This window comes from Macaca mulatta, chromosome 9 (assembly GCF_049350105.2).
Source record: "Macaca mulatta isolate MMU2019108-1 chromosome 9, T2T-MMU8v2.0, whole genome shotgun sequence".
Taxonomy (NCBI): Eukaryota; Metazoa; Chordata; class Mammalia; order Primates; family Cercopithecidae; genus Macaca; species Macaca mulatta.
The window spans coordinates 115,253,503-115,266,319 of NC_133414.1; the positions used below are offsets into that span (position 1 = coordinate 115,253,503).

General features: G+C 37.2%; 1 protein-coding gene and 1 long non-coding RNA gene across 39 annotated transcripts in view; one reads left to right on the forward strand and one right to left on the reverse strand.

Moving 5' to 3' along the window:
- NT5C2 (5'-nucleotidase, cytosolic II) overlaps window positions 1-12,817 on the reverse strand; it is a 106,492-nt gene that overhangs the window by 20,255 nt on the left and 73,420 nt on the right. For 14 of the 38 annotated variants that reach the window (XM_028853502.2, XM_077945414.1, XM_077945407.1 and 11 more), the window contains one exon: window positions 3,888-3,948. Coding sequence is in view for 10 of the 21 variants with exons in the window: in XM_015148017.3 (XP_015003503.1) it covers window positions 3,888-3,948 (61 nt within the window). In the remaining 11 variants the exon portion in view is untranslated. 38 annotated transcript variants of the gene reach the window in all.
- On the forward strand, window positions 9,915-12,790 carry LOC144331310 (uncharacterized). The gene is made up of 2 exons (XR_013398360.1): window positions 9,915-10,926; window positions 11,738-12,790. It is a non-coding gene; the product is annotated as an uncharacterized LOC144331310 (long non-coding RNA).

The following is a 12,817-nucleotide window of genomic DNA, read 5'->3' on the forward strand; positions in this document are numbered from 1 at the left end:
TGCAGCCAGGTACGGTGGCTCACGCCTGTAATCCTACCACTTTGGGAGCCCGAGGCGGGCGGATCACTTGAGGTCAGGAGTTCCAGACCAGCCTGGCCAACATGGTGAAACCCCATCTCTACTAAAAACACAAAAATTAGCTGAGCGTGGTGGCAGGCACCTGTAATTCCCAGCTACTCAGGAGGCTGAGGCAGGAGAATCGCTTGAACCCAGGAGGCACAGGTTGCAGGGAGCCGAGATTGTGCCACTGCATTCCAGACTGGGTGAAAGAGTGAGACTCTGTCTCAAAAACAACAAAAAAGAAAATGTTGCTCCTTTAAATAGGTTTCTTCCAAATGAAATATTTAGGTAAGCATCCTTCCATCAGTCTCCAGGAGTGAGTAAGCCATATTAAAAATAACAACTAAAAAGACCTGCCAGTTTCCTAAATGCCAAATGAGGCAAAAATATTCATCCTATTCTTGTAATCTCATAATAATGCAATTATTATTATATTATTACAGTTCTTCCATCTACTATTAACATCTTTAGCTTATGGTACAAACTGATTTTTCATTGCAATTAGTCTACCTGTCCAAGTTGGTGCTAATACTTTAATGAGTGTGATTCAACTTTCCCTTCCCAAAAACAATCCTTTAGAATATTTCTGGAAATATATAACAGTAATACTAGTTGCCTCCTAGGAAGGGAACTGAGTGGCCTTTAACAGACAGAGAAGGAGACTGTCATGTACCTCCTGTACCTTTAAAACTTATAACATATTAATGTACATCTATTTTTAAAATTAAACTGAAGTTTTTAAAAAGCAAGCTGGGCTTTCAAAATCCTTTAATAAATATTTGTCAGATTTGAAACCCAGAAGCCTAAAATTTTTAAGGTCTTTTGAGTCTCATCTCATCAGAACAATGCCAAAAGAAAAAAAAATTTTTTTCTTTCTTTTGTTGTTACAAGGGTAATAATAATTTAATGCCAACGCTAACCCTAGCTAACATTGTTTTTCTTTTTCTTTTTCTTTTTTTTTTTTTCTGAGTCAGAGTCTCACTCCATTGTCCAGGCTGGAGTGCAGTGGCCGTGATCTCGGCTAACTGCAACCTCTGCCTCCCAGATTCAAGCGATTCTCGTGACTCAGCTTCCCAAGTAGCTGGGATTACAGGTGCCCGCCATAATACCTGGCTAATTTTTGTATTTTTAGTTGAGACGGGGGTTTCACCTTGTTGGCCAGGCTGGTCTCCAACTCCTGACAAGTGATCCACCCGCCTCAGCCTCCCAAAGTGCTGCAATTACAGGCTGAGCCACCACGCCCAGCCATGGCTAATATTTTCAAAACTGGCTATATTACCTTCTTCCCCTTAAATCCTGCCTCATCCTCTCCCATCCCCCTAAAAAAAACTTGTTGAAGACTTAAGTGTGGAATTCCTAAATCTATATGATGTAAAAAATCATATGTGGTTAAAAAAATAAAGTGCTATATACATACACTAGCAGAGTAAGAGCTGGTGTATCATAAAACCAAAGCCATGGCATCTACTGTTGTAAATTTGAGTTATGTTAAAAGTATAACCACTCTCACCTTACCCTCCTCAATGCCCCATGCTCCTACCCCAGTTGCAAGTAAATCTCATTTTAGTACAATCTCCATAAAATGAAAATTATTTCTCAATCCTAACCTAGGCCCCATTTATCTCAAACTGTATTTAATGAAATAAAATTCCAGTATAGCTAAGTAATTTGGGTAATCTACTGACATTTATTCTTATAGGATGTGGTCCATATAAAATGTTTTCAATTGTTAATTTTTCAGAAGGACAATCTTCTGGATATGCCTTAAGAGTGGGAGACAAAAAACAAACCTTAATTACTCCCACCCACACTCACCCTTAAATCAGCAATTTTCTCCAGCTAGATAATCAGGTAATTATAGAGCAATGCAGTAACCAGTGAGTAAAACCTATGTGTATAAGACAATTTGGATTTGAAACTCAAATTAATGTATTCAGAATTTTCAGTGAAAAACAATACAGGGGAGAAAAAAGTCTCAAATCCCCATTTTGACAGCACAAATCCTAGAATAGCAGAAAATAAAAACACTATACATGCCACATTATATTTATTTGCAGGGCAGAATTTGCCAAGTGTTCAACCGAAGTGACTTTCTAGAAATTCCACGTACGGAAATACTTTAAATTTCCCTTTTCTCAATGAGCTCAGAGTACTTCCTAAAAATATATCTTCACCATTTGCTGACATGAAGTTATACAGCAAGTACAAACATCAGCTGAAGCCAAAATTTAGGTCTCTTTGAGTCTCATCCAAAAGCTCTTTGTAAGGCCAGGAGTGGTGACTCACGCCTGTAATCCCAGCACTTTGGGAGGCTGAGGCGGGCGGATCACTTGAGGTCAGGAGATTGAGACCACCCTGGCCAATATGGTGAAACCCCATTTCTACTAAAAACACAAAAATTAGCCGGGCATGGTGGCTCGCACCTGCATTCCCAGCTACTTGGGAGGCTGAGACAGGAGAAATCCTTGAACCCAGGAGGCGGAGGCTGCAGTGATCCAAGATTGCACCACTGCACTCCGGTCTGGGTGACAGAGCGAGACTTCATCTCAAAAAACAAACAAACAAACAAAAGCTCTTTGTGATAGGGTATATATACTAAACTACCACTGCAAAACATGAATTTCTAGATTACATAAACCATCAAAACTTAAGCTTGGGTGTTGAAACATACACTTCTCCCTCCAATTTTTTTCAACTAGTCCAAAATAAACTGCTCTACTCACAAGTGGGAATGGATTTAGTAAAGAGAGTCCAAGTTCTGCCCAGACAACACTATTTCATCAAGCTCTATATTAATCAGTAATACCTACAAGCTATTGACATTTTCTCATAAGCGTCCCAGATAATCATTTCAGCAACACAAACTCCCTGGTCATTAAATTATCTGCTATATAGTACAACCAATGTTGGAGAAGCAGAATTGCAGCCGCACAGAGCATGAATTTAGATGTTTTATTCTAAGTGTCCCTAGTGATAAACATATTTGTTGTGACCTGGTGGCAAAAATTCCTGAAGCTAAGTACTGCCATTCCTTTGAAAATAAAAATAAAATACAAAAAAATAAAATTCCTTTTTTAATCAACCAGGCTCTACAAAGCCAGCCTCAGGTATTTATGGGAAACCATATATATCTCCTCAGACTTAGAGCTTTATGCCTCTCCACAGCTGCAAAGGCTCTAATTTCAATTTCTCTCCCAGAACTGTGGCATGTAAATGATGCACAGCTTCAAGCTCAACTCTCACAATTGACTTTCTGTGGTTCCAAAACCCAGGTAATAGCTTCAGAGTAAACATAACTTCACACATTATCTGCTTATTTCTTCTCCCAGAAGGTACTCTGGCCTACCACTAGTTACTCGATATAGGAAGACAAAGGAAGAAGCTATTTTAAGGGCTGGAGTCCAAAAAGGAGGACTGCTTCAGCCACTAGGACAGCACACAGTGTTCTCAGGTTACATAATTAGACTATAAAGAAAACAACCAATGCTTTAAAAGTTGAAGTTACTGAGAGCATTTAAAGATATTCTTTATTCCATAATCTGCAAGGAAAAAACAGTTCTTCAAAAAATAACTCTGTTTTCGGGATGAAAGTTGTGGGCTCTGTTTTGAGTAGATGCTGTTCATACAAGATAGAATATATGTTAAAAGACGAAGTCCCTTTGGAATGTGCAGAAGACTTTCCGCAGGGAAGTCTGGAATTCTCATGCACTTTTTACCATTGCCACCAAGACACACTATGTAGTAATTTATAGATTTAGAAAAATAAAGGGCAAACCTCTACAGAGGTTCCAGCCTAGCAGAGTGCTGCTGCCAAAATGAGAACTCACATGAGGCAGATGCAGATGCAGTGTGTGTCACTCCAGTCTTGAAGGAGTTACACTGGCTCTCCTGTTAAAAAACAAAACAAAGCAACAAAACAAAACAAAAACAAAAACAAAAGCTGGTTTTAAAACTGTTGTGATGGGCTGGAACAGAGAGATACCATTTGGAAACTGGTATTACAGGAGTTACTACTGCCCTCCAATTTAGAAGCCTCTGACCATCACTAAAATTAGCCTAATTGGCCATAACAAAACAAGGGTATTGAATATTATTGTGTATTATTTACTTTTCTGGCACCCTGAGTCTGGAATGCAAGCCAAGTCTGATCCTAAAATGTTAAGTCGAAAGACAAACAGAAAAATAAGTCTACTGGTCTTAGTTTATTTTCTCTAGCACATTTCAGGCTAACACAATAGAAACTGAATGCAGCTGGGAAATGGTGTTTAAAATTAAACTATGGGTAGTGAAACAGACTGAATAAAGGATATAAAAACAAACCAGAGTGGCCTCACCTTGCTTCCAAGTACCCATTTTAGCTGAGTCTACCTATACCTAACTACTAGGTTAGTCATTATCAAGATTCTAGTCATCATTATCAAGATGACTACAATCAACTGCACACTGCTAAAAATCTAACCAGATACCTAAATTCGGAATGGAAGGAAATTTTTAAATTTTGATTGTCAGTGGAAATCTGCCCTTAGTAAGCCAATATATACTCTATAAAGTTAAAAGAAACTACCTAGTCCAGTAAAATAACTGAGTTGAAGATACATAATCCATTAAGTATACTGACACTTTAAAGATATGCATTATGTTTAACTTTATAGGGAGTCATTTTCCCTAGAGACATTTAGGTTTTTGAAAACATGTCACTGGGCTCCTCCAATTCTTAGATTTTTGGGGTACTCAACCAAAGAGCACAAATGACCAGATGTAATGTCTAAAAGTCCTAAAAGCATTACAACACTACCAGCAGTCACAATGAAAACCAAAAATGCAACTCAACCACCCAAGAATAGTCATTTGCTTTTATGTTATAAGTATGATCAACATCAACATGCTCATCTATTTAGCTGCAGGTTACATAATGTTGGTTCTCTAGGCCTCTAACTAGAAAAGGTGATAACGCACATTTTTCTCTGAGAAAATTTTAAGTGAGATCTTTCCAATTATCATATAAACAAATGCCCAAGGACTTTTTTCATTTTCCAAAACTATATGAAAATCCTACACATTAAATAGACACAGGCAAAAATTCTATCTCTAACCTAAGAGATCACAAATGACCTAAAAAAGATATTTTCATATCTTTCTAAATTTTCAAAGCAAATTTCCTAAAATGGCCTTATTTTTAATTTACTTAAAACAGCTAGATATCATGGCAATACTTCTAGTAATACAAAGTAAAACATACTCCCAAATGACTAGATGTGTAAATAAGTAAAATAAGTGGACTTTGAGCGACTGCCAATTTCAGTTTATTGCAAGCAAATGCAAAATTAAATGGTAATTAAGAGTTATTTGTTTTAAAAATATTAAGATTAGAAGAATATTTTTAAATAAAATGAAAAAAATACATAATTCAAAAATATCCTGAGAATCTGTATACTTACAAAGATCTTGTATTTTCAGTACTGTTTTCAATTTAAGACAGAAAAATTGAAAATTATTGAGATAACTTTTAAAAATCATCTTTAACCAAAGGAGCTGCTTGTAATACAAATACAAAAACAGAAATAGCTAATATATATTTTTTTCCAAAAATAAACAGACCATAGCACTCAAATGCCTGTACTAAAGTTAGAGGAATTTAACAAACATTTGGATACCTACTGTGTACCAGGTACTAGAAGCTGAGAACAAAAAACAAAATAATGTATGATCCTGGGCCTTGAAGGAGCTCATAGCTCATGGTATATTACAGGGGATATACACTTAGATATTTATAATAAGTTTTAGGAGATCAATAAGACTAATCAAATGACTAAGAAAGTATAGGGGGACAAAAAGGAGGCCAATCAATCCAGCCCAGGAAGTCTTCTTAAAAACTATGCATGATTTATGTATGATTTATTCAGGCTTATACAGATAACTCATTTTTATAACCAATTTCTCAAGGTACTATAAAGTTTACCTGACAACTCTCTGAAATTCAGATTCAGCTAATACATTACAAACATCTATGTCAAGACTAGGCAAGTGAATTAATGTGTGAAGTGGGATACATGAGGGTGTACATCTTGTCTAGAGAAGAAAGTGGCTACTCAAGTGTAGTTGACTTCCCTGTGGGAATGGGAGCCAAATGTTCCCAATTGTGTGGTAACAGCCAACCTAGACTTTTACCTGTAATCTCTCAATTGTGTAATACTGACCCAATTAGGCCGGCATGGTGGCTCACGCCTGTAATCCCAGCACTTTGGGAGGCCGAGGCAAGTGGATCACGAGGTACGGAGTTCGAGACCAGCCTGGCCAATGTGGTGAAACCCTGTCTCTACTAAAAAATACAAATTAGCTGGGTGTGGTGGCGCACACCTGTCCTGGTGGCATGTGCCTGAATCACTGGAACCCAGAAGGCAGAGGTTGCAGTGAGCTGAGATCGCACCACTGCACTCCAGCCGGGGTGACAGAGTAAGACTCTGTCTCAAAAATAAATAAATAAATAAATAAATAAATAAATAAATAAATAAATAAAAATACCGACCCAATTAAACAAACAAAAACTCTTTCAGCCAAACTACGGTCTGTGGTCTAAGTTGGGTCCATGGGCCAACAGTGTGCACCCCCAGCCTATACTTTAGGTCATATACTTCCACATACATTATCTATCCTATTTAATTGAAATGTTTGACTATCTTCTTCAAAGAGTCTTAAGGAAATAAACAGACCCCTTTAGGTACTTAATGAATTGGAAATCTAGATGGAAATAAATTCATTCTTTAATAACAAAGTATTCTGGGTAATGTCAGTCTATTCATCCCGAGGAAAAAACTGAGGAAGTGGATTAAAAACAGAAAATAAAAGAACCTCTATGTGGTCACTTGATGTGGACCCCTATAATCGTCTGAATCTGATTTCTTCACTTGATTATCAAAACAGAACAAATGTTCCCAGTGACAGAATCACAACGTCCTCATGATCTGCTTAGGTATTAGTGATCTAGTTCAGGTAATACTGAACCCACTACAGTATTAGTGTCTTATTCATAAGGTTTAACCTAAATCTTTGCTACACAACTTGATTCCATTATCATTTGTCCTTTCCTCATTGGCCATTATCTGCATGATAAAACAAACATCCAGAGAATGTGTAAGCAGAAAGGAGATAATGAATCAAAGGTAGCTATTATGTTATTACTATGTTGAAAACAAGTTTAGTCATGTTGAAAATAGCCTTTGGCCAGGCGCGGTGGCTCACGCCTATAACCCCAGCACTTTGGGAGGCCGAGGCAGGTGGACTGCATGAGCTCAGGAGTTCAAGACCAGCCTGGGCAACACAGTGAAACCCCATCTCTACTAAAATACAAAAAAATCAGCCGGGCATGGCAGTGTGCATCTGTAGTCCCAGCTACTTAGAAGGCTGAGGAGGAGAACTGCTTGAACCCGGGAGGCGGCAGTTGCAATGAGTTGCGATTGTGCCACTGCACTCCAGCCTGAGTGACAGAGTAAGACTCTGTCTCCAAAAAAAAAAAAGAAAATAGCCTGGATGCTGGGAGTGAAAAAATCATCTTAATAACTTCACTGATGCCACTAATATTATTACATGACATTCACACACAAAAAATATGGCCTACATTTGAATGCTTATATAATTGGCAATAAAAAGTAAAGATCATAAACACTAGTAATTGATTCTATCACTTACCATGTAATGGAGATGAAATGGGTTTTATTAAGCAATCTTTTACATTTCCTAATCTAGAAACAAAGCAAGTGTTATTACAATTCAGAGAGATTAATTTCGTATTAGTGAAAACTTTAACTGGGATACAGACTTGACATAAAAGGAATCAAAGCTTGGAAACTAAGGGAATCAAAGCTTGGAAACTAAGTATAGACTCATATATTAAAAAGCTATCTAAAAAGTAATATACACCTAAAATATGCCATATATTTCATATGTAATATATGTCTAAAAATAATAGTTTGAGGATGTTTATCTCAACGAATACAAAGGCTTTCATCTACAAGTAAGATAATGCACTGGAGTATTATTTTTAAATTATTTCCTAACATGGAGGGACCACCTCAAAAGCACTGCCTGACTGTAGAAATAGTACTTTATTTCCTGAGGAAGGTACTGTAAGAAATTCTGAAGTTTAAGAAAAAGTAGTAAAGCAGCTAAAATAACAAGGGCTATAATATCTCAAATGGAAATGAAAAGACTAAAGGACCTTAACATTTAAATGCCTCTTTAAAAAACAAAAAAAAAACTTTATTGGTATTTTTTTAGTTTCTGCCACATTATTTTTAAATTTAATATTAAGGATATTTTTACTCATACACACAAAAGTAGAGGAAATATGTAATGAGCTGCTTTAAACACATCACACAGCTTTAACAACTTTTGCTATTTTGGATTCTTGTTTCATCCATCTTCCCTAATTTATTCTCACCAAACTTAATACATTTTATCAAATCAGAAAGTTTTAAAATTGTTCTTTCATAAAACATTTTAAATAGCAGAAGTGTACACAAGTATTATGTATCGCACATACAGAATTATACTATATATACTATATATTATATATACTATAGTATATATAGTATATATGTTATACTATATATATACAGAACTATACTACGTTGTCAATATTACAGTCTGTGGGGAAAAGAAAGAGAGATCAGCCTGTTACTGTGTCTATATAGAAAGAAGCAGACATAAGAGACTCCATTTTGTTCTGTATTTGAGATGCTGTTAATCTGTGACCCTACCCCCAACCTTGTCCTTGCAAGAGACATGTGCTGTGGTGACTCAAGGTTTAATGGATTTTGGGCTGTGCAGGATATGTCTTTGTTAAACAAGTGCCTGAAGGCAGCTGGCTGGTTAAAAGTCATCACCATTCCCTTAATTTCAACTACCCAGGGACACATACACGGCCAAAGGTCCCAGGGACCTCTGCCTAGGAAAGCTGGGTATTGTCCAAGGTTTCTCCCCATGTGATAGGCTGAAACAATGCTGTTAAAAGGTTTATGGAGATGTTTGCATATGCATCTCAAGGCACAGCATTTTCCTTTAAACTTATTCATGTCACAGAGATTTTTGTTCATATGTCTTACTGCTGATTTCCTCCCTACAATGATCCTATTGTCCAGCCACTCCTTTATCTTTAAGATGGTAAAGATAATTATCAATAAATACTAAGGGAACTCAGAGACCGGTGCCGGCGTGGGTCCTCTGAAAGCTGAGCGCCGGTCCCCTGGGCCCACTTTTTCTTTCTCTATACTTTGTCTCTGTGTCTCATTTCTTTTCTCAAGTCTCTCGTTCCACCTAACGAGAAACACCCACAGGTGTGGAGGGGCAGGCCACCCCTTCACAGTCTTAATGAGAAAACCTGTTCTACCAACAGCATTGTTCTTTTGGTAAGATAGTACTGGTTATTATTATCAGGTATTAATATTCTTAGGAAATCAGAGCAAGAGATAGGTGGTATATTGGGCTAAAGAAAATAAAACAGTGTAACCACTGAGAAAATTTTTAAATAAGGGATGACACCAAAAGTAGCTTAGTTTAAATAAAGCTTAGTTCAGTTAAAGAAACAAACTACAAATGACAAGTATTTTTACCTAACAATCAATGGATTTGCTCCAAATTAAGCTGTCTCTCTCTAAAAGACAATTATCTCAAAATAACAGAAACAAAAATGGAATTCTGAAATGAAAATAATCAAACTGTATTATGATATATGACTAATAATGTCTGTTTAAAAACAAACATAATAGAACTTACACATCGAAATGAGCCTTCACCCATTCAAAACAATCACTCCCAGGCTGGGTGTGATGGCTCACATCAACAGTCTTAGCACTTTTGGGGGCTGGGGTAGGAGGACTGCTTGAGCCCAGCAGTTCAAGATCCAACTCGGCAACATAGCAAGGCCCTGTCTCTACAAAAAATTTAAAAATTAGCCAGCCATGGTGGCATACACCTATAGTCCTTGCTATTCAGGAGTTTGAGGTAAGAGGATCACTTGAGCCAAGTAGTTCAAGGTTATAGTAAACTACAATTGCACTACTGTGCTGCAGCCTGGGTGACAGAGCAAGAACCTGTCTCAAAACAACAACAACAACAACAAACAATATGCAGAAGCAACTGTATTTATCCAGAAGCAATATGTATTTATTCTAGTATTGCAACCACTACTCAAAACATTGAGAATTCTTATTTTCAAATTACTTTTAGAGTCTACGGCACATTATTCTAGACATCCTCCCTGGTGGCACATGTTTGTTCCTCAACAGGTGATGAATTTAATTGGAGGTGAGGGTTATTTGGAGCAACTAACGAATAAATGGGGAAAACGAGCTGGGTTTAAAAAAAAGTATGACTATGTAAAACAATAAAGCAGGTTTTGAGTTTATAAGCTGGCTCTGAAAACAATTCCAAAAGAATTCCTAAAATGTCTAAGCAAGCAATATTGGAGTAAGTTTTCCTCAATAAGGTAACTATATGAAGGATAACATCTATTTGGAAGCATATTTTCTTATGTGCTTTATTTAAAAAAATTAGTCCTTTGTCCCATTTCATATGTGCTTAATTTTGCAAGTCACCTCAAATGCCTTTTGGAAAAAAAGTAAAGTATAAATCCTATATCACAGTAGTCTTTATAGTCTATTAATCGTTTATTGCTTCATAGTTAAAACTATAAAGAATGAACCTACCAGCTATGCAAATCTATTCACCATAGGCTTTGTCAACTTCAGTTTATGCTAATCAGAACGCTGATACAATTCAATGAATGTGGCATGAAATTATCACATTTCTTTTCCTTTTTTTTTTTTTTTTTTTGGATAGGTCTCATTCTGTAGCCCGGGCTGGAGTGCAGTGGCACAATCTCGGCTCAGTGCAACCTCCGCCTCCCAGGATCAAGCAATTCTCCCGCCTCAGCCTCCAGAGTAGCTTGGATTATAGACGTGCACCACGCTCAACTAATTTTTGCATTTTTTTTGTAGAGATGGACAAAATTATCACATTTCATCATCACAAATCTCCTTTAGAGGCTGGGTCCTCATAATATATTCTGATTAGATTTTTACTTTGTTTAGTTTTATGAATGTTTTCTAATTTCTTTTTATTAATAATTTTATTAACCACAGTTATCTTTTTTTTTTAAGGGATCATCTCTTTTTGGACAGGGATTTTTTTTTTTTCTTTTTATCTGTTACCCTGGTTTCTCCGTTTAAATACTCAGCTTATTCTCTTACTCTACCCTGTTTGTGGGGGAGGGCAAAAGTCCAAAAACTCTTAAGAAAAAAGATCACTAAGGGAGATCATTAATGCATTCTTAAGTCAAACTACACCTATTTTTCTGTTCTTTAATCTTCAGTTGTATGCTTTTGATCCATTCACAAACCGATAAATCTCTTAAGAATAAGTCAGAGGGCCGGGCGTGGTGGCTCATGCCTGTAATCCCAGCACTTTGGGAAGCCGAGATGGGTGGATCACCTGAGGTCGGGAGTTCGAGACCAGCCTGACCAACATGGAGAAACCCCCATCTCTACTAAAAATATAAAATTAGCCGGGCATGGTGACACATGCCTGTAATCTCAGCTATTCAGAAGGCTGAGGCAGGAGAATCGTTTGAATCCAGGAGGCAGAGGTTGAGGTGAGCTGAGATTGCGCCACTGCACTTCAGCCTGGGCAACAAGAGCAAATTTTTGTCTCCAAAAAAAAAAGTCAGAGGGTATATAAAGGTTGGTAGGTTTCACTGACTTAGAAGCACTCATTCTCTCATACAAACATCTCTTGCACGTGTAATATGGAAGCCAGTAGGGTGAGGTAACGCGCATTTTCTAAGTTGTGAGGTGCATGCCCTGAGTATTATTTCATGAACTAGGACAATGAGAATTTATTTGGTCTTTTTGATAAAGGTTACCTTTCTTGGTTTGTACCAAAGACTTTTCAACAAATACATTCCTTAGAGACCACTCGTCACAGTAAGAACTTCAAATAGATGCAACTGGTTTACACACTATCCATAGTAAGTTCAACTCAGCTAATCTTCCATCTTAATTCATCACTATTATGAAGAGTTTCATCTTTCTTTAAGAAGAAATGCTAAAGCACAAACACTGACCTTTACCTTGTCATTGGTTTCATTAAACAAAAAAAGGCATGGCCAGTTGCAGTCTTACGCCTGTAATCCTAGCACTTTGGGAGGCTAAGACTGGTGGACTGCTTGAGTCCAGGAATTAGCGACCAGCCTGGGCAACATGGTGAAACCCCGTTTCTACAAAAAAATTTAAAAATTAGCCAGGCATGATGGCACAAGCCTGTAGTCCCAGCTACTTGGGAGGCTGAAATGGGAGAATCACTTGAGCCTGGGAGGTGGAGGTTGCAGTGAGCTGAGATCGCATCACTGCACTCCAGCCTGGATGACAGAGACCCTTTCTCAAAAAAAAAAAAAAGAAAGAAAGAAAAGAAAAGAAGTAAACTCAAAATGGATCACAGACCTAAATATAGGAGTTAAAACTATAAAACTCTTAGAAGAAAACATGGCAGAAAATCTTCCTTATATTGGATTTGGGAATGATTTAACAGCTATGACAGCAAAAGCACCGGCAACAGTAGAAAAAAACAGATAAACTGGACTTCAAAATTAAAAACTTTTGTGCCTCAAAAGGCATGATCAAGGGAGGGAAAAGAAAACCCATAGAATGAGAGAGAATATTTGCAAATCATGTATCTGATGAGGGATTAATATCCAGAATACACA